The 26,054-nt window shown below is 45.6% G+C and overlaps 1 protein-coding gene across 1 annotated transcript in view; it reads right to left on the minus strand.

Annotated features, from left to right (window-relative positions):
* The window catches only part of SPATS2 (spermatogenesis associated serine rich 2), a 58,734-nt gene that overhangs the window by 20,128 nt on the left and 12,552 nt on the right, over positions 1 to 26,054 (minus strand). Inside the window, exons 2-3 of the mRNA XM_056858938.1 lie at positions 2,127 to 2,206; positions 1,439 to 1,547 (exon numbers count right to left, since the gene is read on the minus strand). Of these exons, the coding sequence (XP_056714916.1) occupies positions 1,439 to 1,547; positions 2,127 to 2,206 (189 nt within the window). The remainder of the gene's footprint in view (positions 1 to 1,438; positions 1,548 to 2,126; positions 2,207 to 26,054) is intronic.

Below are 26,054 nucleotides of genomic sequence, written 5' to 3' on the forward strand. Positions count from 1 at the left end.
GGGAGGATGGCATGCAAGTGGGAAGAGAAGAAATACGTTTGCCTCTGCCCAGGCATAAACAGTATTGTGAAGGACCTTATTATAAGAACATCAAGGATTATTGCAAGACAACAAAGAAGTTTCTGGGTTTGCAGAAACTGCTGCAGGTCAGAAGCAGGGGCAGCAGAAAGAATACGTGTTTTTAATAGGGCGTTTCACAGTACCAGGAAGACTAGATTTTGAACAAGTAAAATTAATATTTCTAGGATACAGCATAGTTGGTTTAGAAGTAACAGATATTGTTCAATGGTTGTGCAATGGTCTTAAGTTCTACAGGTCTAGTCTCACTCATATGCTACAATTGTTTTTTCAAGATAAATCCTAAATAGATTCTGAAAGAGACTGGTGAAGAAAACTATATTTACAAAGAGAAATGAAACTGGGGTTATTCATGGAAATAAAGACAAAGGCCTCTCCATGTAATTGAAACCATGCGACGAAAGATGCACCTGGGGTTGCCACTGAAACTCATTCATACTCAGTTTCATTTTATGCCATCAAAATATCAGTGTCTGTGAATCTACATACGCTTATACCAATGAATCATGCTGAAAAACAGAATTTGTATTGCTACTATCATGCCACCTTGCACAGTCAATAGCTAGAAGAATTTGTCCACACACTTCCAAAAAGAATTTATAGTCCTCGCAGCTAAAAGTAACATGGAAAAATGTATTGGCAATCCATGTACAAAATTTAGAAATGACAGACCATTTGACTCTCCATATATAGCTTGTTTCATACACAACCTAAATTTTGTGCAGAACACTCACCATCTTATATGAAAATTACGTGAATGCCTATTTCCTACAATTATGCATATTTGGATACCCACAGAATACATGTCTAAAATATGCGTCTTGCTCTGATCACAGTTAAAAACGATATGTGAGATATTCATAACAGCTGGGCATGTTTTCCACCTTCTCTATGGGGACACTCTCTGTTACAGGGTCACATGTGAAGTAACTCTGGGGAAGAAATAAGCTGGTCACTGGGTGGACCTCTTCACTCAGCAGTCACATTCTTGAAGGTAGAAAAAGAAGCTGGGACTAGAGCCCTACAGGATAATGCCCAGAATCTATTGAGCCCAACATTCTTTTTACAGTGGCCAGACAGATGCTTCCAGCAAGCCCATAAGCTACCACTCACCATGCCCTCTAATCTCAAATGTTATTTCTTATTCCTTGACCAAATACAGTACAAGTCTTGTGAGCAAAAATATAAACCTTCGCAAATACAAAAATGCAAACGTAACAGCATGTAACTGAACAATTACGCCAAGAGGGCAAAGTGAAGTAAGATGCCAGTAAATTTGCCCATTTCACACTACTTATTCCCATCACAGACTTGGGGTTTTGCAGCCTCCCAACCAGAACTGTGTTATCGAAAAACTCACCTTCCATGAAAGCCTGCACTGTTCGGTCTACACAGTTATCAAAGTGCTGCAGCACCAGGATAATTTCATTGTTGCTCCGGTTGGGGACTATGGCTCGCACGGCCCCAATCTAGAAAAAATGAGATACCCAAGTCACACATTAACCAGTTGCTTCCAATTGTCAAATATTCTCCCTTACTTTCTTACAGAGGAAAAGAATTAAGTTTCTGTTCTCCCAGCCAATGCTAGTTTCATTTCTGTTCTGGGAACAGTCCACTAATACTGTTTTCTTTGGCAGCGTTATTCTGAAGCCTATCCCAGAGCAGATAGCAAGTCAGTAATTGATGCTATAAGCAGGAAGCAATGTGAAAAGCCACAGACAATCAAGTCATGTGTTTAAGTTGCCTCTGTAAAATTTGGATCACAAATCAGTAAGGCTGGATTTTGAACGGCTGAGTAGATAAAATAGGAGTTACTCCTACTGCAAAAGCGGTCCAAAATACTTGCTGGGGCGGGGGAGAGATTGGTATTCAGCAACATACCATTTCACCAGCCAATGACAGAGGCGAAGGAATCAAATGAAACTACAGAAGGGCTAAGAAACTTGCCTATACAGACAGAAGAGCCTCCACAAATCGAAGTTCCTATTCACAAGCACTTATAAGCTGTTTCAAACCCTTGACTAAAGAACTGCTCAGGAATTGCTCACCTTCTCTTTCATATTTTCAAAGGTACCTCCTTGGGCCATCACAGTATTGGACTGCACATCAAAAATAAACCCTGATGAATCTGAAGGAGCAAAGAGAAGTTAATGTTCAGAACAGAAGACACCCACAAGATACAAATAAAGTTCACAGGCAAAGTCTAGGTATGGCCTGCACTGCGTTGCATGATTGTACAAACAAGGTGGAAGGTCGTGCTAAAAGAATTGCTCTGATCCCTGAAAGCAATCTTTGCCTCATAATGGATATAGAGGATATAGTTCCATGCTTTGAACCTGGAAGCAATTGTACATACTACCTTCATTCAGAACTCTGATGAAGACCTTTTTGGCAGGGCTATTTGTATTCAAAGTCTGCCACAGGAATGCTTATCATTGACCAGATTTGAGAGTCAGAAGGTTCAGCCTGGTGTCAGACACAGACAGATCAAAACTTTTGAGCATCTTAAATTCATCATCTGGTCCTATGTGCCTTCAGTGTGCCAAACAAGGCCATCCTAAGCAGAGTTGCAACCACTTATTTCAAAAGCATAACTGCTTAGGATGGCTCTGTAAGTGAAATCCCTTAACTCCATTTCTAGAGTAAGCATCACAGTCTGGACTGGTGCTACAACAAGAATTTTTAAAAAGGAACCACATTAATAGCTCAGAGTCTTTTCATACCACAACTCTTGGAAAAAGACAGCTGCTTCTTTCACTTAGCCCATTTCAGTTGAATTAGCACATGGTGAGGCTGTTACATGGACTGTATTCCCTGAACTCAAAACGGGTCAGCTTTAAGCACACTACCATCAGTCAGGGATGAGCTCAGGGCATGGCAGTGGTGCTCACTCAAACCAGCTTGCGCACAGCCTGACTGAAAACTACAGCAGTCCTAGAGATGCTAATGTGAATAACATAACATTTATGAAGTGACATGCTAGATCTACTCAAATTTTGATCGGTTCGGGTTTATAAGGCTGTCAAGGTGTTAAAATTCTGCTATATTAGCCAATCTTGGGTAGTGGTGAGAACAGACCACACAAAAATCACATCAAGAAAATGTAACAAGTTCATCTAGTGCAATACCAACAGAGAACCAGAGCAATCCTAATGCTTTTGTACTACTATGCTAATCAAAGAACAACATGTGGTTACCAAACCTATGTAAAGGAATCCATCTCAGCACCTAACCTTTACTCAATATTTAATGTCATCTCACCCTCCTGGATGTGCAAACTGCACTGGAACCCATTAATCAAGATCTGCCAGCTGCTAATTCTGATAACTGCCAGCTTAACCTCCAACAAAACCTTTATTTGTTTTGCATTAGGACTTGCTGGCCACAAATGGGTGGCTACTCTTCCTATACCTAAAGAACTGAAGTAACAAGAAAGAAGTGGCTTGGTTATCTAGGGGTCTGATTCTTGCTTTGAGAACTCCATTAGACCCATGTGGTTGAGAGTATCAGCATGAAGTCTCTGGATGTGTTTTCTCCCTCTACCTACCACTCAGCAAAAGGGGCATGGAAGAAACAAGCTGGCCATCATGGCTCTCAGAATTTTCTATTATGGTTCCAATAAGGCCTCTGTTCTTTTAGATACAAGTTTGTTGTCCTGTCTTCAAGTTGTGAAAGTATTTCTCAATCCTTTGTGCTCAACTCCAGAAACAATGTTATTCTCAACAGGTCACTTGTTTCCAGTCTTATCCCTTTCACGGAGGAACAAATATGTAACATCAACAAGTAATGCTATTTCATGTTTTTAGTCTAACCACTATTTTCTATACTACTGAAAATGGTTATTTCTTAGTTACAGTAATTGAAATATCCCAACCACCATAGCAACCTGTCAACATATTCATTGTTTGTCATTTCATTTATTGGAAAAATCTGGGTAGTTTAATTTTAGTGCCCAGGCCTCCTAAGTAGATTTGGATACAACTGAATATCAACAGGAGTGGGTACATGTCTGTTTCCACACACTGTTCAAAAGCAACTTTTTAAACACTGTAAAGTCACAGACACCAAACAATGCAGAGTTGTAACAAGGGCTCCTAAATCTATCAAGTACCCTGTGAAGGTTCAGCTCACCCCTGGACTTTAACTCTTATTAATACTGTCAGAAACTAAATGTTCAGTTCTGTAGTAACCTAGTTCCAGTTTACTAATAGAAAAAGATGGGCTATTTCAAGATCGGCAAGACCCAGCAGATGAAAGGGAAACCATTTAGGGCTATGCATTCTAATCTGTGCCCTGTCCTGGCTGGTCCAGGCTAGCCTGATCTCGTGAGATCTCAGAAGTTAAGCAGGGCTGGTCCTGGCTAGTACCTGGATGGGAAACCACCAAGGAATACCAGGGTTGCTATGCAGAGGAAGGCAATGGCAAACCACCTCTGTTAGTCTCTTGCCTTCAAAACCCTACTGGGTTGCCATGTCGGCTGCAACTTGATGGCACTTTACACACACACACACACACACACACTTTAATCTGCAGCCTTCAAGCACATCACGGATTCTGGTTAAGGTCCCTATCCTGCTCGACCCTCATGTAAATCCCACAGCATTCATAACAAAAGAAACCCTAAGCCTTGTCAGCTAATACAGTCTTTCAATGCTACTGTCTTGGCACAGACCTCAAGAACAAAACTACACCTCATTGTAAGAGGCAAATGTTTCATTTGACATATCCACTCTTTACATGTTTGTAGTGGGAGTGACTGATATATTTTTCTGTTAAATAAACCCTGACCTCCCATGAACCCCTACTTCCCATGCTGCACCATGCTGAACCCATTGTTCTCCATTTCTGTCACAGAATCTGAGCCCAAAATGGGGGAAATGGCTTGAGCAACAGAACATAGACATAGGAGCCAATGCTGATCTCCTGCACACACTTTTGACTGTTAATGACTGAGCCCACCCACTCCCAGCTTCATGTGTACTTCACCCCCTTGGTTGTCTTTTTTTTCCAGAGCTAAACTGCCCAAATCATCTAACCCTATCGTTTAGACCAGTGATTCCCAAAGTGGGCACTACCACCCCCTGGGGGGCAGTGGGATTACCTAGGAGGGCACTAAGAGGCAAGAGGCAGTAGGGGGCACTAGAGGTGGGCCCCTTCAACTGTGTTGTTCACTAATTTACAATAGATCAAGCTGTGGCACCATGCTGGCAAATTTGATGGAAACTATTAGAATTTTTTTCCAGACTTTGAAGTGCTGGTACTACTGGATCAAGTTCATCAATTTTGTTGAATTTCAACTAAAAAGTTTTATTTTTATTTTGAATAGACATGCAATTAATTGTTACTGTTTTGAGATTTTATTGCTATCATATTCTTTAGTGGGTCATGCAAACCCCTATTTTGGATGGGGGCGGGGCGTCGAGCTATGTAGAAGACGTCCGATCGCTACTCTCTGCACCAATCTTCTTAAAAATCACCGCAGTCAAATCCTAGCTAAGGCAAAAATATCCAAAAGCTATGGGAAAATCAGGGGGAGGCAGAAACAGGAAAAGCAACCTGAAATCGCCGGATTTGAAGCCTTTTCTGCGTAGAGGACCTTCAGAGCCTCTGGAGTTCCTAGGCAGCCAGGCAGGCAAAATGGCCGCCAAACAAGTTAAGCTGGAAGAGAAGTGCGAAGAACAAGCTCCAGAAGCCTTGGAAAATCAAATAACGACTGCCCTTCGCCAACTCGAGCACAAAATCGTAAGTAGGATGGAAGAATTACTCCAACCTATTTCTTCTTCTCTTCCAGAGCTCCAAAATAACTTACCGTATATACTCGCGTATAAGCCGAGTTTTTCAGCCCAAAAAAAGGGCTGAAAAAGCCGGCCTCGGCTTATACGCGGGTCAATACGGTAGAGGGGGAGGGGGGAACTTACTGCCGTCACGGCTGCCATCTCCGCCGGGCCCGCACACCTTTCCCCGGCCGGCAGCAGCCTTCCTGGGCCGGCAAGAGGCCCCTCCAGGCCGCGCCTCTGCCGCGCCTGGGCCACTCCCTGCAGCCGGCAGCAGCCTTCCTGGGCCGGCAAGAGGCCCCTCCAGGCCCCTCCAGTCCGCGCCGCTGCCGTGCCCGGGCCACCCCCTGCAGCCGGCAGCAGCCTTCCTGGGCTGGCAAGAGGCCCCTCCAGGCCGCGCCTCTGCCTCTGCCCCGCCCGGGCCGCCCCCTGCAGCCGGCAGCAGCCTTCCTGGGCCAGCAAGAGGCCCCTCCAGTGTAGGGTTGTGGCCCTCTGGCGACGCTGGCAGACCACCGCTATGACCACTAGGCCGTGTTTAGCGAGTTGGCAAACTGCCGCTATACCATGCACGGCCTTGGTGGGGCAGTCAGGTGATGGCTGGCAGGCCACGTCACTGAGGCTGCCCCTCCTCCGTAGAGGGGGGGGTAGAACAATAGACAAAGGCTTCTAGTTCCTGCACCATATATGCTCGGCTGACCTAGTTTGCTATCTCTGCCGCTACCATGGTTACTCACAACAGTTGCAAGTTACAAGCAACTGTTATTTACTACTTTACTACTTGCTATAAATAAAACGCAGCTCTGAGACCAGAGGTCTGTTTTCCTTGACACCGAGTCTTTGTCTTCACTCTCTCAATTCCCACATCTGGTGCCGCCGACGTGATTCGACGTGATTCACTGGGTCTCGCCTGCTTACCACGACTGGAAAAGGTTTACGCGTACTCTCAGCTCTTTGGCTCCCACGGCTCATCGGCCCCCTCGGCTTCGGCCCCCATTGGTAAGTATGGGTGAAACATTATCTTCAGAGCAGGTAAAGCATGCTGAAGAACTTTATCAATTGGTGAGACATAACGGGGACTCAGTGTCGACAGCAGACCTTAAGGATCTCCTACGGGAGATTGATTGTCAGTGTCCCTGGTATCCCCAGGAAGGCACTCTCAAACCAGGGGACTGGGAGCAGATAGGAAGGGACTTGAAGGGTGAGCCCCATGCACCAGTGCAATATATTCTTGCCTGGCAAAAGGTTTATAGAGCTGTCTGCGCTGGGACGCCAGCGGACAACATGCTCTTGAAACCTGCTATGGAGGTGACACCGCCCCCCTATCCGGCTCTCCTCCCTGCAGCCTCGTCTTTGGCTCCCTTATCTCCTTCTCCCGCTTGTCCACCGCCTCGATCAAAAGTGGCGTTGGCAGTCCAAGCAGCCCGCTGTAATGGGGACCTGGATCTTTCCGAAGAGTGGGAGGGAGATCCACCTGCGTAAATCTTTCTCTGCCTTGAAACAAAGTCCCAATGAGTCATATGCAAGTTTTGTAAATCTGCTTAAAAATGCCATCTCACTGTTTTCACTGCCAAAAGCCCAATCACTTTAGGAATAAGTGCCGAGCCCCCGGTGGGGGAGCCTACCGAGGGAGTGGTGCTAACACTCCTAACTCTATGTTGCACAAGCACTTCAACAAACACTCCCTGGAGAGGTTGCCCTTGTTTCCATGCGTGCTGAGGCTCCTCCTGGCACATACCTGGCCTTACTTACCTGTGCAGCCCAGCAACAGGGGATCAATGTGCAACCGGACAAGGTTGTGGTCCAGGACAATTGTATTTGTTGTTTTGCAGTGTAGGAGCGCTCTTCCTTTGAATTTAAAGGAAGGTGCTTCCTGTGCACACCTTGTGCCGCTCCCGCCCTCGGGAGTGGACAAGGGGGATTTTTCTTCTGATTCCTTACAGATTGCCTTGGTCACCGAGAACATCTGGCACCAGAAGCCAATTCGTGAGTATAAGGTACAAGGTAAAAAATTAAGAGGTCTTCTCGATACTGGTGCTAATGTTTCTGTGATCACCCCTCAGGATTGGGACCCCTCCTGGCCTCTAGAACAGTCAGCTGCTGTCTGGGGGGTGGGGGGTTCCACGCCGGCACAACAAAGTGCTCGGCCTCTCCTTGTCACTACCACAACTGACCAGCAGGTGGGGTACGTGACTCCCATTGTCGTCCCACTTAAAGTCAATCTTTGGGGACGAGACCTTTTCTCTCAATAGGAGGCTACTTTAGTCACTAATGACTAAGCCTCGTGCCCTTGCCTTGTCATGGCTTTCTACAGACTATGTGTGGATCGACCAATGGCTACTGCCTGGTGAAAAATTGGAAGCTTTGCAACGCCTAGTTGCAGGGTCATTTGGTTCCTTCCACTAGTCCCTATAATACTCCAGTGTTTGTCATCGAAAAGAAATCTGGCACATGGCGTTCAAAGCATGATTTGCGCGCCATCAATAAAATTATCAAACCAATGGGTGCCTTACAGTGTGGCTTACCCAACCCGAACATGATCCCTCGTAATATGGCTATCATTGACCTTACAGCCTCAGGATCAAAAATATTTTGCCTTTAAAACTCAACAGTCACATTGTCTATAAGTCCATTTTTGTGGACTTATTAGGTCACCTCACACTCCCAAAATATCCATAAGTGTCTGCAACGGCAATAGCATGCACCAGATGCTCAAAAATCACATCTCCAGGCCATTCCGGGAGAATCTCCAGGCCATTCCGGGAGATTCTCCAGGCCATTCCGGGAGACACCCCCATGTCCATATTCTGGTGGAAGTTATGAAGGTTATAATATGTCCAAATAGTGTAGAGAAACTAATGAATTTACAATGTAGTTCTTCAAAGGAAGGTGGGAACATGAGACTGCAGCTCATGGTACACGTGGTAAGATGGAATCTTAATAACAAAGTCAGTGAAAGAAATGGATTGTATAAAGAATGATTCTACAGTGGTAACTATGTTTAATTAGACTACATCTGCATCGATGCAAATAACAGCAGAAGTTTCCCACCAGCCATTAAAATGTATATATTTGAATGTTTATGCTGTCTTTGTGGGTGTGACACCCAGGGCACTTTGGCCTCTGGATCTGCATGCCATAAACCTTTCCCCCTCTTTTTCTCTCCAGCTCTCTGTTTCTCTGCTACACACTTCACTCAGTGTGCCTAAACAGCACACAAACACGTTCACATTCTTAAAGTTGCAACAATTCTATGCCAGCCAGCTCGCTGTACTCCCCTCCCGTTGCTACGGCAAAGACCTTCAGTAGCATCTCCTGACCAAAGAATTAGTTGTTTAAAAGGTTCTATTGTTCCTTGGAAATAACTTTCTGTGCTTAAGTCAACTGCAGTTCTAACACTTTTTGTCCTTTTAGGGTCCCTTTGTATGGGCCCATTTTATTTTTGCGTTTTGCAATTCTATACTAAAATTAATGGAAATTATAAAAAATCTCCACATTTTTTTCTTTTGCTTAGTCCTTTTTTTTTACTTTTTCAAATACTTCTGGAAATTTGTTTCATGTTTGTCACATTGGTCTTTTTCCTCATGATGCAGTCAATCTCATCTCTGATAGTTTGTATGTGTGTAATGTCATTTCTCAGGTGGAAGGAAGCTACGTGTCTCCTTCCTGTGATGACAATCTCCTGAGTCTATTCATTGCTTTGCGCAATCAATTGGCAAAGCGCACTGGATTGCTGTTTGTTGCTCATATTCGCAGTCGTCAGCCCTTTCCTGGCATCATCTCTGAAGGAAATGCCCGGGCTGACTCCCTTGTTTCCTATGCAGCTCTCTCCCCCATTGAGAGCCATGCCATGCATCACAAAAACGCCAAAGCCTTGGCGAAACAATTTCACTTGCCCCTTGCAGAAGCCTCTGCCATCATTCGGCAATGTCCTCAGTGTTCTGGACAGGCTTCCTTTCCTTCCACTGGTGTCAACCCTCGAGGTTTTGGAGCCAATCAATTGTGGCAAATGGATGTTACTCAGTTTTCTTCATTTGCTCCCTGGAAATGTCTCCATGTGGTTGTGGACACCTACTCTGGTTACCTGTTTGCTACTCCCCAAAACGGGTGAGACGGCTAAGCACGTTTGCGCCCATTTAATTCATGCCTTTTCGGTCATGGGTGTTCCACTGCTCTAACAACAGGACAATGGCCCTGCCTATTGTTCCTCCGCCTTTGCTGCCTTTTGTGATCGGTGGCAAGTGCGCCATACCTTTGGCATCCCATATAATTCCACGGGCCAAGCCATCGTGGAACGTGCCAATGGCACTCTCAAAAGAAAGCTTGACAAATTGAAACAACAAGGGGGAGTTGGCCTCTCCCTCTTGGACAGAGAGGGCCTACTAGCTCAGGCTCTCTTTACCCTCAACCATCTTAACCTTCTCTCTTTTAATTCAAAATTTGTTACTAGGACTCAGCGGCATTTCCAGGCCGACAAGCCACTGCCACAGCCCCTGGTGCGCTACCGCCGCCTCCCCGACCCCCGCTGGCATGGGCCGGTGCCTCTCATCACGTGGGGCCGGGGCTACGCTGCAGTCCAAACATCTACCGGACCATTGTGGGTGCCTGCACGGTGTGTTCGCCCTGATCTCCATGGCGTGGCAGCAGGATCTCCCCAACCTGAGTCCTCCAGCCAACCTGATTCCCCCCGACCCGAGTCCTCCGGCCAACCTGATTCCTCACTTCCGCCTTCAGTTGGTGGACCCTGAGCCCATGGCCGAGAGGCGTCGTGGTCGTCGCAGATCGAGCCCTCCAGTAACTTGGGGGGCCCTCAAAGGCTTGTCTGAGCAAGCCCAACAGGAGTTGGCTAAGCAGCACCTGCCCATGACCCCAGAGAACTTTCTGGCTGCTGTGTTTGCCCAGCTGACTGTGAACTCAGTTATGATCGTCTTATGTTTATGCCTCCTGAGCTCTGGGGTGCAGGGGGTCAAGCATGAGTCCTCTACTCCGAACTTATGGGTTCGTCATGCTTCTTACATGTTTGCTTTTCATGGCAAGAATGTTTCTCTGATTTATGAGCCTCCTCTCTCTGCCTCTGCTATGTCCTTTTTGCCTACTCCCTTTAACTCTCCTGAACTGGTTCTGTCTGAACTACAACATTTGAACCACTCCATGCTGTTTGCCTCCACCACTGACCCTCACTGGAACAGTACTCCTTTCCAAAGGTTTCGCTTTCATCGCTACCTACCTGGGTTGTGCTTCTGATGTTATGCTAGCAATCCTCTGTTTTCCCACTGGACTTATACGACTGCTGCTGATCAGATGTGGGGAATTAATGCAGCCAATTATACTGCTTGTTCTGACCGTTTTTACCTTTGGGGTACCTTTAACTCTTCTTTCCAACCCAATCTCCATCTCATGAACACTACCACACAACAGTTGTATCACCGTTTACCGATGTTTTCCCCAAATGCTTCCCTGCTCACATCCGGTAGCATTTGTGGCAATTGGCTCATCCGCGATCCCAACCTTTGGTTCTTTTGGGGGTCAGGGTGGGCTACCAACTATCATCCTGGAAAATATCAGTGTGCAGCTCTTGGGTATCTTACCTTGCCAGTCCAAGTCCTGGATGCTTCTGGGACACCTTTAGCCAATCACAAAGTGAGGCGTGCCGCAGCGGCCCCCTTGGCCCCGGGTGTTCCGATGAGGTTATTGTGGACACCCAACTCAGTGGGGGGAGCGACTGGGGTCGCGCCATAGGGGCTGGTCTTACTGGGATTTTGACTCTGGGGAGCTACCCAGGGATCATTGCCCAGGAGAACCGCCGTTCCATCTTAGGCCTCACTTGTAGGTTAGAAATGACTGTTAATGCTACAAGCCGCTTAATTCATGATTTACAGCAAGAGATTTCTGAATTGCATCAAATCACCTTACAGCATCGCTTTGCCTTAGATTTTCTCCTGGCTCGTCAAAGTGGGTTTTGTAAAATTGTTGGTCAGGCAGGTTGCAAAGTCACATTCCATGACCTCAACAAAACCATTGAGGACGAGCTGGAGACATTGCGTCATATGCTCACTAACAATGTTATTACTTCCGAAGCTCCTGGTCTTTTTGATTAGTTGACCAGCTGGCTACCTGACTTTGGGTGGCTGCGAGCAACTTTTTTAGCGTTACTTGGAATCATTGCTGGTTTTACTGCCTTGGGATGCTTTATTCAGTGTCTGCCGAGCCTTTACAATATGTGTGCTTTCTCTAAGGAGCATGTGCAACGTCACTTTCTGTATTATGCATATCATCAGCTTAAAACGAAAAAGGGGGAAGTGTAGGGTTGTGGCCCTCTGGCGACGCTGGCAGACCACCGCTATGACCACTAGGCCGTGTTTAGCGAGTTGGCAAACTGCCGCTATACCATGCACGGCCTTGGTGGGGCAGTCAGGTGATGGCTGGCAGGCCACGTCACTGAGGCTGCCCCTCCTCCGTAGAGGGGGGGGTAGAACAATAGACAAAGGCTTCTAGTTCCTGCACCATATATGCTCGGCTGACCTAGTTTGCTATCTCTGCCGCTACCATGGTTACTCACAACAGTTGCAAGTTACAAGCAACTGTTATTTACTACTTTACTACTTGCTATAAATAAAACGCAGCTCTGAGACCAGAGGTCTGTTTTCCTTGACACCGAGTCTTTGTCTTCACTCTCTCAATTCCCACACTCCAGTCCGCACCTCTGTCGCTGCCGCGCCCGGGCCGCTCCCTGCAGCCGGCAGCAGCCTTCCTGGGCCGGCAAGAGGCCCCTCCAGGCCGTGCCTCTGCCGCTGCCACGCCCGGGCCGCCCCCTGCAGCCGGCAGCAGCCTTCCTGGGCCAGCAAGGGGCCCCTCCAGGCCGCGCCGCCGCCGCGCCGCTCCCTGCGGCCGGCAGCGGCCTGGGGGGACCTCCTGCAGGCGCAGGAAGGCCGCGCCGCCGCATCTCCCGGTGAGTAGGGGGTTCAGGGGAACTTCCCCCTCCCCCCCTTGGATGGCACTGGGGTCGGGGTGGGTTGGGGTGGGTCGGGAGGGCCCAGGAGGCTGGCGGGAGGGCGACCTGGGGCAGGGGCGAGACCATCCCTGCGCTCTAAAATGGCGGCCGCCATTTTAGAGCGCAGCATTGCTGGTAAAGGGAATTTCTTATTGACCCTCGGCTTATACGCGGGTCAATAAGAAATTCCCTTTTCTGGCCTCAAATTTGGGGGGGTCGGCTTATACTCGAGTATATACGGTAAAGCAAACAGATAAAACTGCAGAAACAGCATTAGAGCTGGGGAAAACTGCTCAAGAAGAGATGAGAGCTCTGCAGTCAAATGATTATGGAGAATAAACTGTGTCAAGATAATTTGAAACTTAGAGGCTTCCCTGAGAAGGTGGAACAATCCAAACCTCTGGAAATATTCATAGCTACTTGGTTAGCTAATATATTCAACTCGGAAGATGGGGTTGCTCCCTATATTGCTCAAGCATATAGATCAGGCCCCATTCCTAAACCAGACCCAACATTAAGGAGAGAGATTATAGTGAAAATATCAGACAACAGAACTAAAAACAAGATTTACAACGAGGCCAGAGCTAAAGGTTTTCTTCTTTTTAAACAGATGAAAATCAAAGTTTTCCCAGATCTTGCACCGGAATCCCTCACTAAAAGAAGAATCCTGAAACCCATCACATCCTCTCTTTCAGCAGCATCTTCAAGATACAAATGACTGCCTAATTCAAATATTTTGGTACGAAAAAATGGCCATACTTTCACAGCTGAAGACCTGGACTCAGGATACAAACTCCTTCAAGACTTACAGATAGACATAAAGGCAACCTCGAATGAAGATCTGGCGAAAACTCAATCAACTAAAGGCTCCACAGAACTGAAAAAGCATTTCACACACACAAAAAATGATAACAAAACTCCAGACTGTTGAGAATACTTAAAAACTTAATTTGTGGCTTTTGCATATATTAACAAGCTTATGTGGTGCAGTTTAGGGTAGTTTGATCGTCTCCCTCCTTACTATAACTCCTCCGGCTACAGGTGTCATTATTGACCCTGTATTTTAATAGGCTAGATATAGAATTACCGTATATACTCGCGTATAAGCCGAGTTTTTCAGCCCCAAAAAAGGGCTGAAAAAGCCAAACTCGGCTTATACGCGGGTCAATACGGTAGGGTAGGGTAGGGGGGAGGAGGGAGGGGGGAACTTACTGCCGCCGCCGCCGGGCCCACGCCGCTTCCTGCTTCCAAGAGCGGCCTGGGGCGGCCTCCTGCAGCTGCAGGGAGGCTGCCCCGGCCCTTGCCCGGCTGCGCCGCCGCTTCTGGCGGCCGGGAGCGGCCTGGGGCGGCGGCCCCGGCCCTCACCCGGCCGCGCCGCCGCTTCTGGCGGCTGGGAGCGGCCGGGAGCGGACTGGGGCGGCGGCCCCGGCCCTCGCCCAGCCGCGCCGCCGCTTTTGGTGGCCGAGAGCGGCCTGGGGCGGCGGCCCCGGCCCTCGCCCAGCCGCGCCGCCGCTTCTGGCGGCCGGGAGAGGCCTGGGGCGGCGGCCCCGGCCCTCGCCCGGCCGCGCCGCCGCTTTTGGCGGCCGAGAGCGGCCTGGGGCCGCGGCCCCGGCCCTCGCCCGGCCGCGCCGCCGCTTCTGGCGGCCGGGAGCGGCCTGGGGCGGCGGCCCCGGCCCTCGCCCGGCCGCGCCGCCGCTTCTGGCGGCCGGGAGCGGCCTGGGGCGGCCTTCTGCAGCTCCAGGGAGGCTGCCCCGGCCCTCGCCCGGTCGTGCCGCCGCCAGGACCGCGCCGCTTGCTCCTGCGCCGGGAGCCCAGGTAAGCCTGCGGGGGGGGGGAGGGGTTATAAGCCGACCCTCGGCTTATACGCGGGTGCCTAATTTTTCCCCATTTTTGGGGAGAAATTAGGCACCTCGGCTTATACGCGGGTCGGCTTATACACGGGTATATACGGTAAGTGCTTTCTACTGTATTTGTGTGTTTGTATGTTTGGGTATAGCCTTTTCCGGAGGGGGTTTAGTTTAGTTTAATAAGTAAATTGAAATTTAAATAAGTTTATAAAGTTATAGAGTTATAATTTTGTAAGTTATTATTAATGTTGCACAAAATAATCTCCCTCAACTGTAGAGGTTTAAATAATCGGATCAAGGCCAAGCGTATCCAGTCTGTGATTCTAAAAGAACACCCGGATATAGTTTTCCTTCAGGAAACTCACTTAAAAAATTCTAAAACACATCCATTCCAATCAAAGAGATGGGCTGAGACATTATATGCTTATGGTTCATCCAAATCAAGAGGAGTTGCCATCTTAATTTCTAGTAATATTAATTTTATTCCACAAAAAACTAGTAAAGACTATAATGGTAGGTATATTTTTGTTTCAGGCTTATTAAATGACGTTAAAATTACTTTGGCATCAGTATATGTCCCAAACACCAATCAAACACAATTCACTGAGAATGTTCTTACAAAATTAGAAAACTTTAAAGAGGGAGAAGTTATTATGGGAGCAGATCTCAATATTATTAACAATCCTCATTTAGATAGGTCTAAAATCACAAATAAAAAACGTAGTTCCCCCATCTGAGCTGGGAAACAATATATCAAAATTAGCCATAACACTTCAAAAATTTAATATGATTGATTTGTGGAGAGTCCACAATCCTAATCGCAGAGATTACATTTATTATTCCTCACAATTTGAGACATACACTAGAATCGATTATAGCTTGATTTTAAAAAAATATTACCTCTATTCAACTCAACAAAGACAGGACTTAAGTTATGGACTGATCGCCACTGGGTTGAAACCACAATAAAAAATCCCAAAACCAATATAAAAAGTTACAATTGGTCTCTCAACAGAAATTTACTGACAGACAGCTCTATTGCAAAAGAAATCGAACTTGAAATAAAAAATTATCTAGAACTCAATTGGAACAGAGGAGTAGCTCTGCCAATAACTTGGGACGCCCTTAAAGTTGTATTGAGAGGAAAATTCATTGCCATGGCCTCAGCAGTTAAAAAGAAAAAAAATCAGATTAGACAAAACATCACAACTACTATTACTAATCTAGAACATCTTCATAAGCAAACGGGAAGTAAATCTATTTATAAAAAATTATTAACAGAAAGGAAAAAAACTCGAACTCTTGGAATCCTCCCAAATTCAAAAAAACATATTATTTATGAAGCAGCGCTATTGGCATTCTGGCCCTAAATCATTAAAAATTTTGGCCTGGAGAACTCAACAGAAATTAAACAAAAGATTGGTGAGTTCCATCAAGGATGAAAAGGGCCATACCCATATAGATTCTAACTCTATTATAAAATTATTACACACATTCTATTCAAAATTATACTCTTCCCAAAGGCCAAACACTCAACAAATTGAGAATTATCTAAATACAATAGATTATACTAATCGCTTATCAGCTTACCACCAAAAACTCTTAGATCAACCCATAGCCCCCCAAGAAGTTTTAGATACTATTAAAAAAAATAAAAATTACCAAGGCGCTGGAATTGATGGCTTCTCATCAGAATTTTACAAAAAAAATTCTCATTTACTCGCTTCTCCTTTTACAGAAATTTGCAATATGGTAATGGAAAGGGCAATAACTCCCCCCTCCTGGTCGGAATCTGCCACAATTTGAATACCAAAGCCAGGAAAAGACCTCTCAAATCCTTCCTCATACAGGCCCATTTCTCTTTTAAAAAATTCAAAAAATTTTGCATCAATTTTAACGGCCAGACTGTACAAGTTCATAGGCAAATACATCAATACAGACCAATCAGGCTTCATTCCCCAGAGGCAGTTAATAAACGATATTAGGAAAACCTTGAATATCATTAAATATAGCAAAAGCTTGAAAACTGATTCGGTCATTATTTCTTTAGATATTGAAAAAGAGTTTGACTCGGTAGAAACTAATTACTTAATTCTTTTATTAAAGAACATGCAATTTGGGCCAAAATTTATGCAAGCAATCAAAGCAAGTTATACTCATCCCACTACTAAAATAAAAGTTAATGGCTTGACTTCAGAATCAATCAGACTACACAGAGGAACCAGACAAGGGTGCCCCTTGTCTCCACTATTGATCGCATTAGCAATTGAGCCCCTCGCCCACCACATTAGAACTAATTCAAAAATTGAAGGTATTAGCGTAGGAAACAAGATATACAAATTGTCACTGTTCGCAGACGATATGGTTCTTTGTATCACAGAACCCTGCTCATCACTCCCCTCTGTGGATGAAACTATTGGGCATTTTGCCAGTATTTCAGGTTTAAAAATTAACAAAAATAAAAGTGAACTTTACCCTATGCATTTAACACCTAAATCCTTCTCAACAATCAAAGAGAATTTTGCCTACAAGTGGGTGTCCACAACTTGGAACCACCTAGGTTTGTCAATCCCTGTCAATACTGCTGATCTAGAAAAAATCAATATAACCAGAATAAATCAGAAACTTGCCCAGTTATACTTGGAATGGCAAAGAATACAACTTTCCCTATTTGAAAGAATTAACCTTAATAAAAGTTTAATTCTTCCCCACTTTATATTCTTATTTAGATCTCTCCCCTGTTGGAAGTATTGGCAAAATAAGATCCAAAGGTTTATTTGGAATAATCATAAACCAAGAATCTCGCTAAATACACTTCGGTCTCTATCCGCGAAAGGAGGCCTAGATGTCCCGGATATCCGCCTCTACCATAAGGCTATTCACCTCAAAAATATAATAGTATTAATGAAAGATAAGCCTGCCCCAGACTGGTTAGACTTGGAATTCTCTGGCGGAACACAAATCTCAATATTTGAATTCCTCTGGAATAATCCCACTGATAGACCAAAAAGAACAATTCAGAATTCCTTTCTTAATTTGAGTATAAAGATCTGGGACAAATATCAACAAACTTTAGCGCCCCATCCATCTAGAATATCCCCCTTTACAGGACAAAAATGGTTTAAGCCAGCTTTAAGCACTAATGACTTTACTTGGTGGAAGACAAATGGAAAAATTACTTTTGAAGACATCATCAAAGCAGGACATCTATTAGATAAATCCAGGGTTGAAGCTGGTACTAGCTCTAAGTTACCCTGGTTTGAATATTTCCAAGTAAAACATTCATGTAACAACAAACAATTTATACAAGCTTTTAAAAAAAACCTAACTGATTTTGAAACTCTGGTTAAATTAAATACCAATAGACAAAAAGGCCTAATCTCAAAACTTTATCATATTTTACTGGGGAAAACATTAGAAAAAGGAGTTATTACCTACTTAACTAAGTGGAACAATGATTGTGGAAAAATAATTTTAGACAAACATTGGTTACAAACCTGGAAATCATACAGCTATACATCAAGAATAGTTTCTGTCAAGATGCAAATGGTGAAACTGTTGACAAGGTGGTATCTAACTGCTGTGAAATTAAATCATATTAATAACTCCTCTCCAAAGTGTTGGAAAAAATGTGGTAGTCTGGGTACCTACATACACTGTTGGTGGTCATGCAAACATATTAATTCTTTTTGGGACGATATTCTAAGAGAAATCCTCTTACTCACAGGTTATTCCATACCAAAACAACCAGAACTCATACTACCAAATCAAGGATATGATCCCAAAATTCCCAAGATTAGAATACATCTCATACAAATTCTTATTTCTATAGCAAAAATAATAATAGCATCACAATGGAGAAACAAAAATCCTCCCACAGTTGCTATGTGGCTGAATCGTATTAAAGACTTCCTGATTATGGAAAAAATATCCGAAAAAGTACAGCAAATGGAAAACCCCAACCACAAGTCACTTTTCTTAGAAACATGGTTTCCAATCATAGAAAAATTTGATATGTTGGCTTTTCCCGATTTTAAATACCTGTTTTAACTACTCAATACTTTCCAATGGGTAAAGGTTTAACCTACTATTCTTAAAGTCATTACCTCTTGATCCAATTCATCATAATGTGTGATGTTAAATAGTTATGTTTTGTATTTGTTTGTTTGTATATGCGAGTTAAAAAAAAATAAAAAACTACAAATTAAAAAAACAACCCTATTTTGAATAATGCTTTTTATAGGATAGGGTAGGGGGTGATGAGGTTGAGTTTGTGGAACCAAGGGGGCGGTGGCTCAAAAGGTTTGGGAACCACTGGTTTAGACTATGCAACCCCTCTTGAAATTGCTACACTAGTGGCTCATCCCTTCCCACAGCCAGCACAAACTCTTTATTTCATGCTTTTAAAGCTCTCCACAGCCTTGATCAATTCTCTCTCAGCTCTTACTGTGCTCCCTATGACCTTTGTGCATTTGACTCAGCTATTCCAATGATTGTTACACATCCCCATTGTGAAACTATCTCCTCTCTGCAGAGGCAGTAGCAGCAAGAAGTGTGAAAGCAAAGGGTGAAAATACATACATCCTATCTCTGCGCCACTTGCTGCTGGCGCTGCCCTCGCCCTTGTCACACTGATGCAAAGTGCTGATGTAACAAGAATCTTGGTGATCCCCCCATAGGTCAGCTGTGAACAGAAAAAGGTCTGCTGAAAGGCTTAGAGTTGAGGTGAGAAAAGTAGAGCTTAGCTCCACCATTTTGAAGACAGAGTTTAGCCCTGCCCCCTTCCCTGACTGGCTGTAGACAGAACATCAGGGCACCCAGCTGCATACATCAGGCAAAATCCTTGTGTGGAAGTGGCCTAGTTCTTAATTACTCAATCTGTACCTCCTTAAACAAGAGCTTCCTCTGCTTCTCCCTCTTTTCAAATCCCTCTGCAAAATCTACAACCTCCAAGAAATAATTTTTGCCTTCATATCATGCTGAGATGACCAGTTATAAGCAACTACATTTGCTTATTCTTTTAATTTCTTACTCCACTCCTGCTTTCATTACCCTCTACTCTCTTACTTCTCTCTCTCTCTTGTCCATCCATAAGAGCTGGCAACTCTGGGTTGGGAAGTTTCTGGAGATTTGTGGGTGGAGCTTGGGGAGGGTGGGATTTGGGGATAGGGGGGACCTTAGCAGGCTGCAGTATAGAGTCCACCCTCCAAAGCAGCCATTTCCTCTGATATCTGTAGTCTGGAGACCAGTTGTAATTCTGGGAGATCTCCAGGCCCCACCTGTAAACTGGCAACTTTCCCCCCACCTGCTCAACTTTAGGCTAGAATTTCCTTAAGACAAAAACTTAACTATTGCTTATATTACTCTACAAAGCACTATGCAAACCAGCAGTGTAATAATGACTGCTATTATATAGTGTAATAATCTCTCTCAGAAACTGCAGCACTGGGAAACTCAACCATTTGATGCTGACCCCTCGAGATCTGCCTATACCTCAAAGATTAACTCATATTTGGAGTTTCATTCTAAAATTAATATCAGAGTAACATTACCTATTTTGGCTTGAACCTCAGCAGGGCTGGTGTGGCATAGTATCTTCTGGAAAGAGATGAAGCATAACAGATGTCCAAGCCTCAACATAAATCATATTCATTTAGCAGAATCGCAAAACTAGAGCCCTTTACTAAATTACTAGGTTTTGGAGCTGTCAATGGAACTGCACTTCCAGCATAAATGGGTATATAAAAGGAGGTTAATGGAATGAATCAAAACTATGGTACAGTGCTATCAAGTGTCCATGAAGCTTTACAGTTGCTTAAACAAACCAAAAAACAGGGCTCAGCCTCAAGGAGCTTACTATTGTAAGAAGCTATTAATCTAGGAAAGTAACAAAGCCATCAAATTTCTCTATAATTGGGTGGATTCTACCCCAATAACCCCCTCTCCACTGAGCAAAGTTTGAGGGCTTCCTCTAGCCTAAGACACCTCCCTTCAGTTTAAGTGGCTCTTCTATTGGCAGAAAAGCCACTTAAGTTGGAGGAAAGTTCCTTGGGCTGCAGGAAGGCTACTTGGGGAATCGTTGGATCCACACCACTGTTTACAACACTGGCACAGTGGTTCTCAAAGTGAACTTTTTAACAGCATGGTTGAGAGGCAGTTTATATAATCAGGAAAAAAACATTATAGCCTTTTCTAAACTGTTTTATTTCAGGCTGCAAGTCTCCTGTGCTTGAATGATTGGGGTTGGGGGAGAGAAGAGAAGATTTTTTAAAATCCACCGCCTACAGACTAGTTTGTCAGGAAGACATGTTCAGCCTAGCTTCTTCCCCCAACATGCTGATTTCTACCTGCAAGGATGTTTTTGTGTGTGTGTGTGGAAGAGCATTCAAACATGCAATCCTCCCGCTTGCTGCCTGAAATGGTACCGTTGGGCAGGGTGTGTGCGCCAATTTATTCTCTCAATTATCAGAACTGAGCTTGCCATTTTCTGTATCTACTTAAGCATTAAACATAACCTCTGTTATCCTGATTGGACAAGACAGGAGAGTTTATGCTTCGTAAAGAGGAAAGGAAGTGCGGAGATTGGTAGTGCAGTCCTTAGCAGCATCACACCATTCTACATTCATTGGAAACAATGGGCTTAGAAACATGCAACTCTACTTAGAGACTGCACTGTGGATCTCCTTAATGGGAGAGGCCAGCTTCACATTTGGAGAACCATTAAGAATTTTTTCACTCTGTGGTCGTGGTGCTAAGCTGAGCACAGCTTCAAAACTAGAGGTGTCTCTAAACATCGGATCACTTCTACCTTGAGAAGAAGGGCTTCACACTTTGCATGGGAGATATAATGGTTGCTGTGGATCTGCCAGGAATGTAACATCTGAGAGAGACACTTGCATCTGCACACAGATGCAACTGCCACACAGTTTCAACTTTCAGGTCTGCAGACGTTTCCCCCTTCCAACATTATGGCGTTCACCTCAACACATACACTAGCAACCCATCTATCATGTCAACCATAAAGTAACTAGTAGCGTACAAAGCAACACTTCAACAAGAGACCCAGCAGGCCAACTAGGTGAAGGAAGCACTCTTTGCTTTTCAGATTCAAGAAAACACTTTCAGGGCAGCTCTAATTATGCAGGCTAACTGATTCCCTTTAGCTCTCTCCCACCAATTTACAGGTAACACCAACTCACAGCTAGCAATTTTAACCGAACTGTGGTGAGACCTTGCTGTTCATGCTGCAGCAAAAACGTAAAAGAAATACCGTATATACTCGGGTATAAGCCGACCCGAGTATAAGCCGACCCCCCAAATTTGAGGCCAGGGTCAATAAGAAATTCCCTTTACCGGCAATGCTGCGCTCTAAAATGGCGGTCGCCATTTTAGAGTGCAGGGCCCCTGCCCCAGGTCGCCCTCCCACCGGCCTCCGGGACCCTCCCAACCCACCCCGACCCCAGTGCCATCCAAGGGGGGGAGGGGGAAGAGCCCCTGAACCCCCTACTTACCGGGAGAGGCGGCGAATCGGCGGCGGCGCGGCCTTCCTGGGCCGGCAGGAGGCCCCTCCAGTCCGCTGCCGGCCAGAGGAAGGCGCTTGGGCGCGTGGCCGGCCACAGTGCAGCCGGCAGGGGCCTCCTGCCAGCACAGGAAGGCCCCTGCCGGCCAGAGGAAGGCGCCCAGGCTCGTGGGCGGCGGTGGCGCGGCCGGCAGGGGCCTCCTGCCGGCGCAGGAAGGCTGCTGCCGGCCGGAGGAAGGCGTCCGGGTGCATGGGCGGCGGCGCGGCCAGCAGGAGCCTCCTGCCGGCGCAGGAAGACCCCTGCCGGCCAGAGGAAGGCGCCCAGGCTCGTGGGCGGCGGTGGCGCGGCCGGCAGGGGCCTCCTGCCGGCGCAGGAAGGCTGCTGCCGGCCAGAGGAAGGCGCCCGGGCGCGTGGGCTGCGGCGCGGCCAGCAGGAGCCTCCTGCCGGCGCAGGAAGACCCCTGCCGGCCAGAGGAAGGCGCCCAGGCTCGTGGGCGGCGGTGGCGCAGCCGGCAGGGGCCTCCTGCCGGCGCAGGAAGGCTGCTGCCGGCCGGAGGAAGGCGCCCGGGCGCGTGGGCGGCGGCGGCGCAGCCGGCAGGGGCCTCCTGCCGGTGCAGGAAGGCCGCTGCCGGCCAGAGGAAGGCGCCCGGGCGCGTGGGCTGCGGCGGCGCAGCCGGCAGGGGCCTCCTGCCGGTGCAGGAAGGCCGCTGCCGGCCGAAGGAAGGCGCCTGGGCCCGGCAGTGGCGGTGATGGCAGTAAGTTCCCCCCTCCCTCCTCTACCCTTTTTTGGGGCTGAAAAACCCAGCTTATACGCGAGTATATACGGTAAACCGTTAAAAAATTTTGGTTGCAGCAGACTAAGGACTCTGTTTGGCATACGCTTTTGTGAAATTGGCATCCTGCAATTCTTCAGGTCTTATCAGAAAGACTGTTTCAGGAAATGCTCCCCCCCCCACACACACACACTGAATAAATGTGCTGGTAACCTTTAATAGGCAATATTCAGTTTTACAGAACTGCTTGCTGACAGTCAGAGTCCAGGTTTATAGATCTGAGCACCAAATATAGACACGGCATACAGATCTGCACAGGATGGTACAAGCACCAGTAGAATTACAGCTAGAGGTCCAGGGATGACAACGACCAGAATCTGTTATTCCAATTACAATGCAATAAAATATACCACTTAACATAAGAGGCACTGATTGATATGGTATGCCAGTAAAGATATTGAAATTTGATATACTTCATTATACTGCAATTAAGACTCTCTCCCCCCACCCCGCCACCAACTGAAAGTAGTGAAAACATTTGAAATAGGTTTGGCCAGCCTCTATTACTGGTTGTTTCAGGAGTCTTTGAGTTTTGGGAAAGGGCAAAAAATATTTGTGTCTCCACACAAGCCAGGAATGCAACTTCAAGCCCAGACAGCAAACCCTAAAGCAGGTTGCCGGTTGCCTTTAAAAGTCCTGATGCTCAAAGTTTCATCCAAGATCTGGTATGACACAGAATACGGACTGCTGAGAATGTATGGTTTCACAGTCTAATCACAGTCCTGTTTACTCATCAAGGATGTCTTAAGGTCTTCAATTAGACTTCTGCTTCCAACTCAGGATGCACAGGTCTGTAGCCTTGATCTTTTAAAGAAGTTTTTCTAGACTTCATGATTGCAGAGCTCCATTTAAAAGCCTGCAAACATATATCAACATCCTCCAGCAAACAAAGTTGCAGAAACTGGTATGTCTGCATATCCTTCCCTCATGGCCTCTAGTCGCTCCTCTCCCAATCCTTCCTCATTGTCTTTCACTTTCTTATACTTCTCGCCCTATTCATTTTGCCTCTTCCACCCTGCTCCCTGCCAAACATAACTCAGCCTTTGTCAAATCTCCAGCTGCCAGGGCCCAAAATTAAAGCAGAACTGATTTGTACAGAATGTAGCAAGCCAGAATACTTGGTAGTGAGTTGTATTATGAGGTGTGCAAGATTGGTGTTTGCTTGTCACCAAAATTAGGATCACTTCTGAATATGAACAGATCTGCTTAGAAGATGACAACTAGTTGCTAAGCAGTCCAGAAGATCCCTCTAAAATATTTTCTTGGCAAATTGCACCATTTTCTAACAAGTGATTTCCCCATATGCATTCTGCTATTGCAGTGTCCTAAAAATGGTCTGTGTCCAGATCTGGAGTTTGTCATGTATTTGTGCTGGAGTTTGTCATGTATTTGTGATGGAATCTTATCTCACACACCATACTGGGCTTTGGAAGCACTCTGAAGTGTCATGAATGCTTCTGAGTGCTGCCAAAGCCAAATATCCCACTCATCTCTCTGGCTATCACCTGCCTCAGCAATATGGTCCTAGCATCTTTGAATCCCTTTGCGCTACATGAGCAAACGTATGTTTTTTAATCAACTCCTGGCCCCAAGCACAGCTGTTCAGAACACTTCAAAAGCTAAGAAAACAGTAGGGACACCATATATTCCTAATTCGTATCCTACAGTGCAAATGGGGAAATCACACACTTTTGCTATGTCCAGGTGCCTTGTGCCACTAGATCGAGTCACTGCACCCTGCATGTGGTTTTAAGAGGACATCCTTTGCCCTGTACTGTGTACCGAGAGTGTATTTATTAACTTCATCAAGTGGCCAGCACTCTTCAGTTGACAAGTTCACTTTGAGACATCATGAAGTTGATACAACCACCCACCTCTCTGCTGCCAGACAGAAAGGAACAGTTGGATTATACACGTTAACATTTCAGTTTGTAAAATTTACAATCTGTCTTGCTGTTATTTCTGACATTAGTGAATTAGCAGAACCAAATAAACTAAAATATTTACTCGCATGGTTATCACCAAGGAACATTGGTCATAGTTTCCTGTGCTTTTCCACTGAACTTCTAAATACTTCCACAGGGGAAGAAGTCAGTCAAAAATTTAAAGAGAGGTAATTTGGTAATAATGCATAGGAAGTCTTTGATGGAAGGAACCACAACTGAAGCACATATTTTCTAGCAGAATGTTTAACAGCCAGCAATATCATGTGAGATTCAACAGTTAAAGACTTTGCTTGTACACTTCGGATACTTTCACAGTTGCTCTCAGAAAAATTCAGCTGTGATGATAAAATGAGGGAGCCTAGTAGCTCTGGAACTACTACATTATTTTAAAAACAAAAATAAAATGGAGGAGGAGAGGAGAACAATTTAAGCTGCTTTGGGTCTCCATTAGGTAGCATGGTCAAGTATAAATGAAACAAAGGCACAGAGAACAGATAAAGCCATCCTGAAACGTTTCTTAAAAAATCTGTTGTTAAATATTCAAGTTGATGGAGATGTTTTAGTATCAACTAAAACTGCATAAGGGTTAAAGAACTGGACTTAGACCAGGAAGACCAAGCTCAAATCTCCCCAAAGCTTACTATGTGTCCTTGGCCACTCACTATCTCTTAGCCTAACCCGGGGTCTCCAACTTTTTTGAGCCTGCAGGAACCTTTGGAATTTTGACACGGTGTGGTGGATGCAGCCACAAAATGGCTTCCACAGGAGGTGGAGCCAGGCACAAAAAGGCTTTTGCAGCTTACCTGCAAGGGTCATCTAGTCCAAATCCCTACACAACACATGAAATCCACAACTACCCTCCTCCCCGAGTAACCCCTGCTCTATGCTCAGAGGAAGGCAAAAAAGCTTTCAAGCCTATGCTTAAAACCTCCAAAGGAGAACCCACCAACACCCGAAGAAGCTTGTTCCATTCTGTCAGAAACCACTCTGTCAGGAAGTTCTTCCTAAGGTTTAGCCAAAAATTCTTAGTTCAATTCTGGTCCAACGTTTTGATATGTGAAGGCCCTGA

The sequence above is a fragment of the Euleptes europaea genome, chromosome 1 (assembly GCF_029931775.1).
Source record: "Euleptes europaea isolate rEulEur1 chromosome 1, rEulEur1.hap1, whole genome shotgun sequence".
Taxonomy (NCBI): Eukaryota; Metazoa; Chordata; class Lepidosauria; order Squamata; family Sphaerodactylidae; genus Euleptes; species Euleptes europaea.